This window comes from Neovison vison, chromosome 1 (genome assembly GCF_020171115.1).
Source record: "Neovison vison isolate M4711 chromosome 1, ASM_NN_V1, whole genome shotgun sequence".
In the NCBI taxonomy this organism is placed as follows: domain Eukaryota; kingdom Metazoa; phylum Chordata; class Mammalia; order Carnivora; family Mustelidae; genus Neogale; species Neogale vison.
The window spans coordinates 252,259,802-252,275,182 of NC_058091.1; the positions used below are offsets into that span (position 1 = coordinate 252,259,802).

At 38.5% G+C, this 15,381-nt stretch overlaps 1 protein-coding gene across 3 annotated transcripts in view; it reads right to left on the reverse strand.

Moving 5' to 3' along the window:
* The window catches only part of FAF2 (Fas associated factor family member 2), a 67,364-nt gene that overhangs the window by 9,432 nt on the left and 42,551 nt on the right, over window positions 1–15,381 (reverse strand). For all 3 annotated transcript variants that reach the window (XM_044229100.1, XM_044229091.1, XM_044229108.1), the window contains 6 exons: window positions 9,386–9,520; window positions 6,857–6,933; window positions 4,170–4,308; window positions 2,506–2,591; window positions 2,313–2,404; window positions 758–935 (listed from right to left, as the gene is read on the reverse strand). In XM_044229100.1, coding sequence (XP_044085035.1) covers window positions 758–935; window positions 2,313–2,404; window positions 2,506–2,591; window positions 4,170–4,308; window positions 6,857–6,933; window positions 9,386–9,520 — 707 coding nt within the window. The remainder of the gene's footprint in view (window positions 1–757; window positions 936–2,312; window positions 2,405–2,505; window positions 2,592–4,169; window positions 4,309–6,856; window positions 6,934–9,385; window positions 9,521–15,381) is intronic.

The following is a 15,381-nucleotide window of genomic DNA, read 5'->3' on the forward strand; positions in this document are numbered from 1 at the left end:
TTTAACTTTACAAACAGAACTATCCTTTTCTCAATTGTAACAAAAGTAACAATATTACTGCCAAAAAGTGATCATCAAGATCACGTTTTACATTTAAATACCCTTTTGGGTTACTAGATTTTTGTACATATTGCTTTCATAAAACTAAAAACCACATACATGCCTTTTAGAAGATTTGGAAAATGGAAAAATATCTTGTTCAGAATCCTACTAACCAAAGAGAAAATACTGAACATTCTGGTGTACTTCCAATTTTCTCTCCAAAAAAAAAAAAGGTGTGTATGTATACGTAGGAGTGAGTGAATAAAAGATATTGTGTATCTATAAAATAAAGTACACCAGAATATCAAAAGTTATAGTAGGACTATGGATGATTTTAAGTTTCTTTTTTGTGCTTTTCTGTGTTTTCAACATTTTCTACAATTAATGTATACCACTTAATGTAATAGGGGAAGAGTTCTAACGATTCCACATTTTTTACATTTAAGCTCCTTAGATCATGGTTTAAGTATTCTAAATGACATGACATATACATTCTTGAGCACAAAGCCTTGTCTTTATTTTGATTCACATCTCCAAGAACAGATGACCTGAAGAGAGAATTAATTCAGTCAACGTACATAAATATTTTAACACTAAATGCATAAGGTTTTCAAAATTGCCCAAGACACAGAGTAAGTCAGGATCTGTGAAGCCCTGGGTCAGCCACTCAAATCTGTAGCTGGTCTCTCTGTTCCAGAAAGGAACTGTCCTGTACCTTTCAAGGCGTTCTGACACCAGGTAAGTCTGGTTTGCATCCATGATAAATGTAAGCTGGTTAATGAGGTCATCGGGTTGAATGAGGCCTTCTAGCCGTCCCACCACAGTCATTCTCCGATCCTTCAGCATAATCATGGCCAGGAATGGGTAGGTGTTCTCTCGTAAAGCCTGTGAGACTGACAGAAAGAAGAGCCAACAGGTGAAGTGCAGCCCTAGGGATGAATCAGATCAGCTCTTAGACTTTTCGCAATGAGCAAGAGAGAAAGGTTTTAATCCCACTTGGGAAAGAAAGGAGGTCTCACTTATTCTCTAAGTACCTTTTTTTTCGTTCTAGTTTCTTAATCTTTGCTGTTTTTTTTAATTTTTGTGTCTCTATTCCCAGGTAATTTGATCAGAATGGAACAGGCTTTTCTGATGGAAGGTGGCTGTCATAATGATGCTATGGAGACTGCAGGGGTCAAGGACAATATCTTTTTGATAAGGAAGAATCTATAAAAAAAATCTGACTAAGCATGATTTTTTCCCTATGTCGGGTGTCAAGCCTAAAGGAAATAAGGCTGCAAATCTCAGCCTTGTATCACTGGTGATGAGCTCCACCACTGTCTTCTGCCTTTTCTTCCTCGTATTCAGTCCCTTCCTTATCCCCCTTTTAAAGTCTCCCCCACATCACCCTCAAACAAAAGAGCTAGTTTTTCTGTTTTAAAGGAGTTTTAGAAAGTTGGTTTTCCAAATAACCAAGGTTTTACCATAACAGAGTTTTACTTGTTTTCCTTATGGTTTGAAAGAAGAGATTTTATATGCTTCTATATAAAATATCCTTAGTCTCACTCTATCCACTACCCTCCAATCCCAAAGCCATATCTGAATGGCAGAATGCACACTGTACAAACTTATCAGATGCTTAAAAACCAATTAGGAGTAAAGATTCAGATTTTAAGATGTAGGCAAAACATCTAGATTCTTAGGATCTAGCATAGTGCCTAGTATGCTAGTATATACTCAAGTTGCTGAACAGAAGTAGCTGCAAAGTAACTATATTTTTCTTCACTGGTTACCTTTGTATGTTATACTGAGTTCTAACAATACTTCTCTCCAGTGAAGAGTTATTGTCAGCAAAGATTTGAACTTTCTGAATCCCTCTCAGCATTCAAGGTACTCAAACAATGATCTGTGAAAATTGCTGATGACAAGAGTAAACTCCTCTGAAAAAAGCCATTTAGATTAAAAGTAAGTTACTGGACAGAACTGGGTGTTTTAAAACTCAAACAGGTCCTGGCAGTGGTTACCTGTAAAGAACGGACTGAATCTAAAAGACCTGAGCTTGTTAACTGTATGATCTTGGGCCAGTCTCTTAAATTCTGAGCCTGTTTCCTAAACCATAAAGTGGAGATGATACAACCCCCATCTCAGGACTACTGAGAGGATTAAATAAGATAATGTATAGTCCCTAGCACTGTGTCTCACACGGAAAAATCATGCACTAAATGGCACATTTTCCACTTATTTCAAGGATATTTCACCAATCTCAATGAGGAAAAAGAACTACAACTCACCCCTGTAGCCCTCAGGTTTATTTGTGGAACACGCCCAGAACAGCATCCTAGTGTTAATCAGGGAAATAACTTCCGGTGCACAGAGTGTGTTGCTGTGGAGAGGGATGAAAAGGACATGAACAGAACTTGATTACTACAGAATATCAGCAGATCAAAAAAATTAAATAACTGAACAAATGATTAATCTACTTACCGACAGAACTCATCAGAGTCCTGGTGATCATCTCCATGAAGATAAACCAAAAGGAAGCGAAGCTCCCGTTTGGCATCATTAAGTGCCTGTGGAAAACAGAAGATCACTAATTATTACGATGACTGTGCCTTGAGCTTTTAATTAGGCTAAAGGAACAAAAGGAGAAATGAGGAATAAAGTGAACAAGAAATCAGATTCTGGGCTCCTACCTTCATATCCCTGGCATTTTTCTCCCTATAAAAAGTTCACACTAATAAGCTTTAATGAAAAGGTTTTAGTGTTGTTAGGATTTAAACTGTATCAGGCACATGAGAGTAGACAGGCTGACAAAGAAAGGTCCCCAACAAATCACAGAAAAGTCAGCTGTTCCCAAGTCTAAAGGAAGATAAAAACAGGAGAATCTGACCGGGTGAAAGGGAGGTGAGAATTTTGTCTCTTTAGAGCTAGCTACACCATCTTTGTCTATAAAAAAATACTGCAAACATGAGCCTGACCCCAGGGATGAAAGACTGGGGGACCCAAATGCATTCCAAAGAGCAAAGGGTTTAAAAGATCTTTCAAGACAAAGCCAGTGTCCAAGATTCCTATGTATACTTTTGCATTTCCAAAATCCTTACACATTACAATTCAATTAAGATTTCCTGAATGACCAATGGCAGTCTACTCTCAGGATCATGGCAAGGAGGGTACATGAAAGGTAACCATCTCATTCACATCTGCATCTCTAGCATTGAGCACACCATCCAGCATACAGTGGGAGCTTAATGCTTATTGAGTAAGGTGGCAGCAGAGCCACTGAGACCAACTATGAGAAAAGGCTGATATGGGAGAATCAAAGCAGGAAGCAAGAGTAAGCATTTTTCTTTTTTACCAGATAGATTAAGGAATACAAAAACCTGAAACAAAACCATCCTTTGGACTATGTTCACAGTGTTATTTCTACATTTTTCTCTGGCAAACTAGAGATATGCCTAACACCCACAAAACTCTTAATTTTCACCCCGAGAGTTAACAGTTCAAAGGCCTGTGTGGCTTGGGTTGAATAAGATGTGCTGCCTTGAGTCTATGGTCTATGCCCTTATTCAATTCTGTGAGGGATCAAAGATAACTTGGACTTTGCCTTCAAGGGGATTACTGTCTGATACAGGAGATAAAACATGAACATAATCAACCATAATATAAGGAAGAATGTGAAACTGCTGTAAGTTTTCAAAAAAAAAAAAGCTATGAAAGCACAAAAGGAAAGACTACTATTTTAGATTGCAAGCTAGGCCAGGTAGGGCACATCAATCAGAAAGGGTATAGGGAAGGGAGTGATATGACCTAGTTGAAGGATGGGCAAGGTTCTATTTAGCAAAAATGGGAGGAAGGCATTCCAGGTAGAGGGAAAAGCAAAAGCAAAGGCACAGAGGTGAAAAAAGTAGAGTATGTTCAGGAAATGGTTTAGCTGGAACCTAGGGTATGGAGAAACAAGTTATATAGGAAAAACCTCAAAAGAGGGTTGGGATTAGATTAAGTAGGGCTGGCTTTCTTTTTCTGTAAGCAGTGAAGAGGTATTTAAGGATCCTGAGTAAAAGAATGACATGATCAGTGCTGGGCTATGCTTTCCTTTGTGGATAGAACCATATCAATAAATTGGCATCTATATGGTTTGTGGCACTGACCTGGCTGTACGTTCCCTGGTAGAAGACAGGGTGTGCCCTCCCATATTTCTCTTCAAAAGAGTGCATAAATGAAACAATGTCCCCAACGGGGTCAGTGACCCGGCTGCGAGGGTCAGGCCGTATAAAACGAAGAGCAAACCTGGGGAGGAAGGAATAAATATCACATGAATCGGCTTATTGTAGTGCATATGGAGTGGGCCAGTTCGTAAAGATTCCTACAACAGAGCCAGAGGCGAGGCAGCAAAAGGAGGTGAATGGTCTATGAATGGACCATCAAATCTGAGAGTAGAATCTGGCTCAAAAGCTGCAAAGTAGCCAAGTGTTTTTCCATTGCCCCTTCAAGACAAATGTAAACTACTAGGATTATAAATTCCAACAATGGCTTAAACAAATCCTGAGTGTTTTTTTGCAGAAAAATTCAGGACTAGAAAAATTGTGAAAGGAAGACACAGTCCAAAAAGATCATAGGTCAGACTGTGCCCCCAGACTCCCTAGAATGGCACTGTCTAATAAGGCAGCCACTAGACACATGGGGCTAAGTTTAAATTAACTAAATAAAATACAAAATGAAATTCAGTTCCTCAGTTGCTCTCACCACATTAAGTACTCAATAGTCACATGAGGTTAGTGGCTTCCACACTGGACAGCGAAGATACAGAATGTTTCCATTATCATAGAAAATTCTATTGGATAGCATTGCTCTAGAATAGAGCTCTGTCTCTTTTTGGTTGTCCTACTTGCCTCTCCCTCTCCTTTCTATTGTCCTGGGATTTTGAATTTCCAGAGCATACTCCCAAGTTATTCAAATTATGGACAGGCTTCAAACCCGAACTTGTGGTCATGATTTACTTGCTTTTCAAGGAGGCAAGTAAAATTCTGCTAAATGACTGGCGGTTAATGGCATCCATGAAGGAAGTTTTAAAACTGACCTAGAGTACACTGGTAGATTTGGAGACCTGGCAGCTTTGTCAAGTTAAAGATGATACCACACATCTGTTTCTTAAAAGCCTATCTTCTATTTGTATAGCACAACTTATTTATCCTTTGGCTTTCCACAGAAGGCAATGGACAGAGTTTTGACAAGTCAATGTGCTACATAACATGAAATAAGTTGTCTGGATGATAAAGTTGCATTAAAATTAGTCAGACATGCCATGCATACTGTTTTTCCAAGGAAAGCACACAATACTCACGTACTTGAGGCATTTTCAGCACAGAAAAGTTGACTAAACTATGACACTTTCCTTTTCAAATACTGAGCCAATTCCTTAGCCTCTCAAATTCCCCATGTGTATACAATTTCACTTACAAATTCTCCTAAGTAATCAAATCAAATTCACTGACACAAACATTGCAGAGGAAATTAAAAACAAATGTAAGAAGTTGTATATGTGGGGGAGTGGTTAGAAATCATTTAGAAAATTGATATTTTGGTAACTTTCTTAGAAATTAAGGATTTAAGACTATTTTATTATTCTCTTAAGTTTTCAAATTTTGATGAACAAATGGATAAAGGCTGTAACTTTTCTTTCTAATTACAATACATTCCCATGGCTTACATAATTCAGGACAATCAGCTTTTTTTTTTTTTTTAAAGATCTCAAATTCAGTCTTTGTTATGATTTTAACAGTTTATATGTGCCCATTTTAAAATTAAACAGGATGGAAAAAGTACCAACTGATTAACTGGTAACCAATAAGAACTTTGCTAAAGCTAAGAAGTCATTAAGCAGGCAACTCCTAAAACAACCAAGTAGTCAAGGTAAAAGGTATTACCTGATCCTTGCATTTTTACACGGCTGGGTCCTCACCTTCAAAGCCTTTGCTCTCTAGAGCAAGGCAAAGTTTTTCCATATATGGTGGGGGAATATAGGTTGCCCTGTATACAAGGCCCAGACCACATATTCTAGCTCCATCTGTTGGCCTGGATGCCCATACAACATGTTAGTTCCCCATAATGCCCAAGTATGGGTTCATTTACTACTCAGCTCTAGACCAGATGCCCCAAGACCAGTATGCCAGAAACTTGGTCCCCTTTGACATTTTCTAGCCCAGTCCCCTCTTTGTCTTCCAGTACTGAGCTCTCTGAATGGTACATGAAGGAGGCAAGAAGAAAAGTGAAAGTATAAATCAAGAGGGTAGATATAAGGAAGGATGCCAGTGTCAGCAACCTATGGGTTGCCAGTACAAAGGAGAATGTACAGCAGTGTCTGAGAGGTAAAACTGTTGTGGGAGGGAGAAATACAGGTAATCTCAGAGCAAGACAGTTTGTTGGGATTAGGAGTAGTCAGATGAAGTTAGATGGTTTAGGGTAAAAGTTATAAGGAGTGTATGAGATAATGGTGGTTAGAAAGAAAAGGGTGTGAAGATTAACTAGGGAATGTAGAGGTGACAAACAAGGTGGGCAGAAGGAGGATAATGATAAATGTAGGTAGACTGACCTTCAGAACAACAGGCAAGATTACTTTACAGGATCAATTTAAAACAGTTCCATTTCACAACATTTGTTATGTTTGACCAATTTAAAATCTTGTCATACTACGTTAAAAGATTGTTCAGGAAGACTATTCAATGTGATGACAAACTGGCAAGTCAAAACCGACAGCAGAAACCTTATTATTTTGGTCTATGTTTCAGCTCCAAAGTCTGCCCTATTGCTACTGACACATAAATACAAAGGTACATACCTAAATATATCAAGTATTGTGTAATAGGTAAACCGGAATGGAAGCATTATCAAGTAATAACCCCATCCAAGCAGCCCCTGAAATTCCAAAAACAAAGTTAGACACCATTCTCTCAATCCCTAATACCCTGCAAAAATGACTAGTTCAGATTTTCACTCTCCTTTTGTTCTTTCATATGATTCCTCCCTCTACAATATGGTTCCCTCTTCCCTGGCCACCCTTTTCTTTCCTATCCTTCCTAAAGACCTACTGCCTTTCATCTCATTTCATCTGATACTATCATATTTTCCCTTATCACATAATTATTGTATTAAATCTGCTTCAACACTTTCTGCAGTTACTTATACTAGTAGTCAAATTTAATTACAAGTATGCCTCCCAACATTGTAAATATTCATTCTTTCCTTTTCAGATTTACACATTTCCTTTTCAGATTTCACATTACACATTAAAATATGGTATACAGAAGTAACAAGAAAGATAACCACCTTGGGACATTTGATTATAAATTTGTATATAAATGACAGATAATTATATTAACCACAATTATAAATCCCAAATGGCTGCCAATATTAATATTAATAAATATTAAAATAAAAGAAAATAAAAAATAAATAAATAATAAAATAATAATCACTATTATTTTAGCAATGCTAATTACTACTGCTATTATTAACAACTAGAATATATAAGGGGCTCCATAGTTTACAAAGCATTTCTTCTATGTCACAACATGTTACTGTGATACCTTCCCTGTGTCTATGGCCAGGGGGCTCTGAAGCCCCATGGCTGATGTTAGGGTCCCAAACACTAAATCAAGCCCAAAGCAAACTGAGGAAATATCAGGCATATACAGAATTTCTAGAGTCATATAATTGCTCTAGGAATCTGTTTCCTTCTACTTCAGAATACCCTATAACAACTAGTTAGAAACACTGTTTTTAAAACATTGTCAAGTACTCCATAAACAAAAGTATGATAATGGAGTATATTCTAACTGCTGGAAAGTTAAAGAGAGTGCTTTCTTGGAATTTTAAGCCTGGATGATTCAGTTGGTAAGCATCTGTGTCTGGCTCAGGTCACCATCCTGGGGTCCTGGGATCAAGACCCACACTGGGCTCCTTGCTGATCAGAAAGCTTGCTTCTCCTTCTCCTTCTGCCTCTGGCAACCCCTCCTTGTCTTCTCTATGTATCAAATAAATAAAAAATCTTAAAAAAAAAAAAAGTCCTCTGGAGTTCATTTATTAGTATACATTATCTAACTTTCCTAATTAGACTAAAAGAGCAATTTGAAGGGGGAGAACTGGCTCTTTATTCTTATCTGGATCACCAACAGCAAAATACCAGGTACAACAGAGCACCCTTAAATGCCTGCTGAATTTAAAGGAACCACCATCACCTCCCTGCTACTAGCTGTTCAAGACAAATTTCAAACATATGACCAAAGACTCCACAAAGATTCCAAGTACTTCCCCAGAAGTAGCTTAAAATTAAGTAAAATGAAGTAATCTAACTTAAAAGTGAAAGTGAAAGACCTAGGGGTGCCTGGCTCAAGTGGCAGAACATGTACTCTTGATCTCATGATTGTGAGTCTGAGCCCCACACTGGGTGTAGAGATTATGTAAAAAAATAAAATCTTGGGGCATCTGGGTGGCTCAGTGGGTTAAAGCCTCTGCCTTCAGCTCAGGTGATGATCCCGGGGTCCTGGGATCGAGCCCCGCATCGGGCTCTCTGCTCCGTGGAGAGCCTGCTTCCTCCTCTCTCTCTGCCTACTTGTGATCTTGTGATCTCTTATTTATTTATAAATAAATAAAATGTTAAAAAAAAAAAAAATCTTGGGGCACCTGGGTGGCTCAGTGGGTTAAAGCCTCTGCCTTTGGCTCAGGTCATGATCTCAGGGTCCTGGGATCGAGCCCCACATCGGACTCTCTGCTCAGCAGGGAGCCTCCTTCTGCCTCTTTCTCTGCCTGCCTCTCTGCTTACTTGTGATCTCTCTGTGTCAAATAAATAAAATCTTTAAAAAGAAAAAAAATCTTGGGGAAAAAAGTGGAAGATCTATTTAATATGTAGCAAACATTTTTAGACATGTAAATAAAACTGTGTATTCAAGGGACGCCTGGGTGGCGCGGTTGGTTGGACGACTGCCTTCGGCTCAGGGCGTGATCCTGGAGTCCCGGGATCGAGTCCCACATCAGGCTCCCAGCTCCAAGGGGAGTCTGCTTCGCTCTCTGACCTTCTCCTCGCTCATGCTCTCTCTCACTGTCTCTCTCAAATAAATAAATAAAATCTTTAAAAAAAAAACAAAAAAAACTGTGTATTCAAAACAAGGTACACAAAACTCCTAAAAAAAACTAGCAAAAGGGGGGAGAAAAAGGATAGTTATCAATTCATTGAGGAATAAACCAGAGAGTCAGGTCTAGCTAAGGCTCCCATTCTGATTATTTCCTTACTCCTGTCATACAGAGATCAATACAACCTAGTGAATGGACTTATAAAATAAGGGGGAAATTCCAGCTACAAATAACTTGCCCTTGGTTGTGGTCTTGAGACAACATAGCTGTAGATCCTGTGGTCAGCTGTATTAACTTGCAGGGGTCGGGATGGAGGTGGGTTGAAAACACTTGGTACACCTTCTTGCTCATTCAATCGGTCCTGTACAGCAGCCTGAGAAGGAAAAAAGAGCATTAAGAATTTCAGTGATACTCAATTCAACACAAAAGAAAAGATGAGGCAACCACTGTTTGGTGTTTCAAAAAGGATTACTTGAGGAGTATACCTTTATAGACATTTAACGCGCTATGCTGGGAGTCAGTGTGTGGTGATAGCTCCAGAATTCACAGGAGTCCAAGAAGCTTATCTGGAAGCTCCATTAATGCGGCAAACACAATTGCTTTTATCCAAATGGTATGTGTTATTAAGGGTGGCTGGGATCCAAGGTGCTTCACTGTAGGAAGGAAAGCCATCCACAGAGAATACAATGTAGAAAGTGCCCCTATAGACATGCAATGGAGCAGTCATGATGAGCAGTGTTTGATGGAGGGCTTGGCTTTGGAACAGAGAAACTTTGGTCTGAATCTTAGCTCTATCACTCAGAAGTCAATTGGCTTATAAGCCTCAGTTTCCTCACATGTAAAACGAAAGAATACTATTCTCAGGGTTAATTTGAAAATTTAATGGGATGTCTATGTAAGATCCTAATATAATTTTTTATAGATTTTACTTTTTAAAAGATTTTATTTATTTGAGAGAAAGAGAGTGAGTGAGACAGCCAAGCAGGGGGAGTAGCAGGCAGAGGGAGAGGGAGAAGCAGACTCACCGCTGAGCAAGCAGTCTGATGCAGGGCTCGATCCCAGAACCCTGGGACCATGACCTGAGCCGAAGGTAGATGCTTAACCAACTGAGCCACCCAGGTGCCTCAAGATCCTAATATAATTCTTGATAGAATATTCAATAAAAAAACCTTATTCTCTTTTTTTAATAAAGATTATTTATTTATTAGAGAGACAGCAAGTGCGTGTGAGTGGGGGGAGGGGCAGAGGGAGAGAATCTTAAGCAGACTCCCCACCGAGTGTGAAGCCCCATACAGGACTCAATCTCAAGACTCCAAGATCATGATCTGAGCCAAAACCAAGAGTTGGACGTTTAACCAACTAAGCCAGTTTTTGGGTGTCCCCCAAAACTTTACTCTCTTCTTAACTCTGCCCCAGAAAACGAGTATTTGTCACTGTAGTAAAAAAATCTGGCCCTACCCAAAGAGAGATCTGGGTTTTTGGTTTTGGATTCTGGGAGATAATCTCTAACTGACAGGAGTGTCTTTGTTACCAGATCTCAGGGCAAAAATGGCCATCCTGGAAAGACCAACCATATGTTTTAGGGTGGGGACTTTGTGTAATGAGTTATCAGTTGATCTGGAGACTGAGCTCAATAGTAGGCAACCAATCAATTCAATCATGACCATGTAATGAAGCCCCAGTGAAAACTCTGGACACAGAAGCTGAGATGAGCTTCCCTGGTTGGCAATACTTCATGCATAATGTCATAAATCTTTGATTCCATTAAAGAGGAATATGGAAGCTTTGTGTTTAGAAGTCAAGATTCTGTCCTGTATGTCTTTTCCTTTAGCTGATTTTAGTCTGTATTCTTTCCATGTAATAAACTGTCACCCAAGTATAATAGCTTTTAGAGAACTCTTCTAGTGAATTATCAAACCTGAGGGTAGTTTTGGGGAATTCCCAAACCTGCAGTTACTGTCAGAAGCGAAGGTGGTGGGGCACCTGGGTGGCTCAGTGGGTTAAAGCCTCTGCCTTCGGCTCGGGTCATGGTCCCAGGGTCCTGGGATCGAACCCTGCATCGGGCTCTCTGTTCCTTTCTCTCTGCCTGCCTCTCTGCCTATTTGTGATCTCTGTCAAATAAATAAATAAAACATTTAAAAAGAAGAAGAAGAAGAAGTGAAGGTGGTCTTTTATGAACTTGTGTGTGCTAACCATGATAGTTGGCTTTAAACTTTGTGAGGTGGCTAACATCAGGTAGTTCTCTAAGTTTTCATATTTTTGAGTATTAAGGCATAACTTGATGTGGAAAGAGCAGTCTTTTTTTTTTTTTTAAAGATTTTATCTATTCATTTGACAGAGAGAAATCACAAGTAGGTGGAGAGGCAGGCAGAGAGAGAGAGAGGGAAGCAGGCCCCCCGCTGAGCAGAGAGCCCGATGCGGGACTCGATCCCAGGACCCCGAGATCACGACCTGAGCCGAAGGCAGCGGCTTAACCCACTGAGCCACCCAGGCGCCCCGGAAAGAGCAGTCTTCAACAAATGATGCTGGGACAACTTACTGACATGCAAAAGAATGAACTTGAACTCCTAAATCACATTATATGCAAAAATTAACTCAAAATACATCAAAGACCTAAAGAGCTGAAATTATACAACTTGTAAAAGAAAAATTAAAATCTTCATGACCTTGTATTAGGCAACTGTTCCTTAGATATGACACTAAAAGCACAAACAACAAAAAGAAAAAAATTAGATAAACTGGACTTTCATCAAAACTGAAAACTTCTGGGGCGCCTGGGTGGCTCAGTGGGTTAAAGCCTCTGCCTTCGGCTCAGGTCATGATCCCAGGGTCCTGGGATCGAGCCCCGTGTCAGGCTCTCTGCTCCGCAGGGAACCTGCTTTCTCCTCTCTCTCTGCCTGCCTCTCTGCCTACTTGTGATTTCTCTCTGTCAAATAAATAAATAAAATCTTTAAAAAAAAAACAAAAAAAAACCAAAAAAAACTGAAAACTTCTGTGCATCAAAGGGACACTACCAACAGAATCAAAAGACAACCCACAGAATCAAAGAAAAGATTTACATATATTTTTAAGAGTGTGGTATCAAGAAAACATTAAAAACCCTTAGAACTCATCATCAAAAACATAATAACCCAATTTAAAAGTGGACAAAAGACTTAAATAGACATTTCTCCACTGATATATAAATAACCAACAAGCACATAAAAATGTTCTATATAATTAGCCATCAGAAAAACGCAAACCAATATCACAAGAAAATATTTCACATCCACAAGAAGACTATAATATAAAAGATATGAACAAATGTTAGTAAGGATATGGAGAAATCGGAACCTTCATACACTACTGCTGGGAATGTAAAATAGTGTAGCCTCTTTGGAAAAGTCTGGCAGTTCTTCAAAAGGTTAAACACAGAGTTGCCACAAGACTCAGCAACTCCACTCCTAGATGTACATCCAAGAGAAATGAAATCATCTCCACAAAAACTTGTACACTACTGTTCACTGCAACATTACCGATAATGGAAAAAGTGGAAACACCCAAACATTTATCAACTGTGGTATATTCATACAAGGGAATGTGATTTGACAATAAAAAGGAATGAAGTATTGATACATATTATGACATACATAAATCTTGAAAACAACATGCTAAGTGAAGTAAGCCAGACATAAATGGACAAATACTGTCTGATGCCACTTATAAGAGGTATTTAGAATAGCCAAATTCTATAGAGACAAAAAATGCAATTATGGTTACCAGAGGCAGGGGAAGAAGATAATGGAAAATAATTGTTCAAATTTAATAGGTACAGAGTTTCAGTGGGGGACTATGAAAAAGTTCTGAAGATGGACAGTATTACCACTATCACAACAATGTAATTGTACTTAATGCAACAAAATTGAAAACTTAAAAATGGTTAAAATGGTAAGCTTTTATGTTATGTTTATTTTACCACAACACAAAAAAAGGAATGCAGTGCTGATATATGCTAACATGGATGAACCTTGAAAATATTGAGTGAAAGAAGCCAGTCACAAAAGACCATATACAATTCCACTCATATGGAAGTCCAGAAAAGGAAAATCTATAAACAGAAAGTAGGTTAGTAGTTGCTTAGGAACAGGGAGGGATAGAAGTAGGTGGGTAATAGCTAAAGGGTATTGGGTTTTTGGTGTGGGGGGGTAAGGGTCTCAATATTCTAAAACATTTTTGGGAAAATGTTTTAAAACTGATGGTGGTAATGGCTGCACAACTTTGTGAATATACTAAAATCTGCTGAATTTCACATTTTAAATGGGTGAACCGTTTGGTATGTGAATTATGTATCAATAATAAAGCTGTCATTTAAAACCCACAACTGAAAGCAATTACTGTCAATGATAAATTAGAGCTTCTAGGCAAAAATTAGAATTTTAGAAAACTTGTATTTGCCATTGTAAACTTGGTGATTTCCTAATGCCTTTTAAAAGCTTTTCTGAGGAGTATGGTGGTGCTATTAACACATGAAATTATAGGGGCGCCTGGGTGGCTCAATGGGTTAAAGCCTCTGCCTTGAGCTCAGGTCATGATCTCAGGGTCCTGGGATGGAGCCCCATATCGGGCTCTCTGCTCAGCAGGGAGCCTGCTTCCTCCTCTCTGCCTGCTTCTCTGCCTGCTTGTGATCTCTGACTGTCAAATAAATAAATAAAATCTTAAAAAATAGGGGCGCCTGGGTGGCTCAGTGGGTTAGACCACTGCCTTCGGCTCAGGTCATGATCTCAGGGTCCTGGGATTGAGTCCCGCATCGGGCTCTCTGCTCAGCAGGGAGCCTGCTTCCCTCTCTCTCTCTCTCTCTGCCTGCCTCTCCATCTACTTGTGATGTCTCTCTGTCAAATAAATACATAAAATCTTTAAAATGTAAACTATTTTAAAAAGAAAAGAAAAGAAAAAAAAATCTTAATAAATAAATAAATAAAAATAAAAAGGACATTTATGGGGCACCTGGGTGGCTCAGTCAGCTGAGCATCCAACTGTTGATTTCAATTGGGTTCATGATCTCAGGGTTGTGGGATCAAGCTCCAAGAGTGGTTGACGCTCAGTGTGGAGTCTTCTTGTCCCTCCCCCTCTGCTCCTTACCCTAGCTCACATATGCACTCTCGCTCTAAAATAAATAAATAACCCTTAAAAAAAAAAATCATTCATAAGAACTAAACAACAACAAGTGCAAGAAAGATCAATAGATTTCAATGTAAAAGAGTGAAAAGTTCCTTCATATGGTTTCAAATTCCATATCACAGCTAACTTTAAGAAACTGCCATGTATCAGAGAACAACCATGGTTATATGGAAAGGTTATTGAAGTATTTTCCTCATTTTCAACTATAATTGGGTGAAACTGGATTTTCTTCACATACTTCAACTAAAGTGATGTATCAAAACAGATTAAAGGTAACGCAGATGAAAATCCAGATTTTTTTCTCTATTAAGCTAGACATTTAAGAGATTTGCAAAAATTTATGTTAACATGTAATGAGTTTATTTTTAAGATGAGCTAAAATTTTTTTTGGTTTTAATCTGTAGTATGGTAATAAATATCAATTGATATAAGCCAGTATAAACAAGCTCTATGGAGCTTCTCAAATTCTTAAGTGTAAACAGTGGCATGAAAAAGTTCAAGAACCTCTGGATTATTTGGGGGAAATATATACATATATTTTTAGACAGGCATAAAAATATCTGGAAACAAATTTAAAAATGTTAATATTATTTTATTAGGGGTTTAGGATTAAGAGATTGTAATAAAAATGTGATCTGAATGGGATTTTTTTCATATTTCATTTTAGGCTTTAAACTTTTTTTTTTTTTTTTTTAAAAAGATTTTATTTATTTATTTGAGAGAGAGACAGTGAGAAAGAGCATGAGCGAGGAGAAGGTCAGAGAGTGAAGCAGACTCCCCATGGAGCTGGGAGCCTGATGTGGGACTCGATCCCGGGACTCCAGGATCACGCCCTGAGCCGAAGGCAGTCGTCCAACCAACTGCGCCACCCAGGCTTCCCTAGGCTTTAAACTTTTTAAAGCCAGGATTATTTTAATGTATTTCATGTGTTATTTTTATGAGTTACTAAAATAGATTAAGGTGAAAAAAATGTAAAGATGGCATAATCCCACTAGTGTAGCAAGAAGATTATACTTCAATCTACAGTCATATAAATAAGTATAAAAAGTCCAAAAGGATATACACTAAAACTTAATA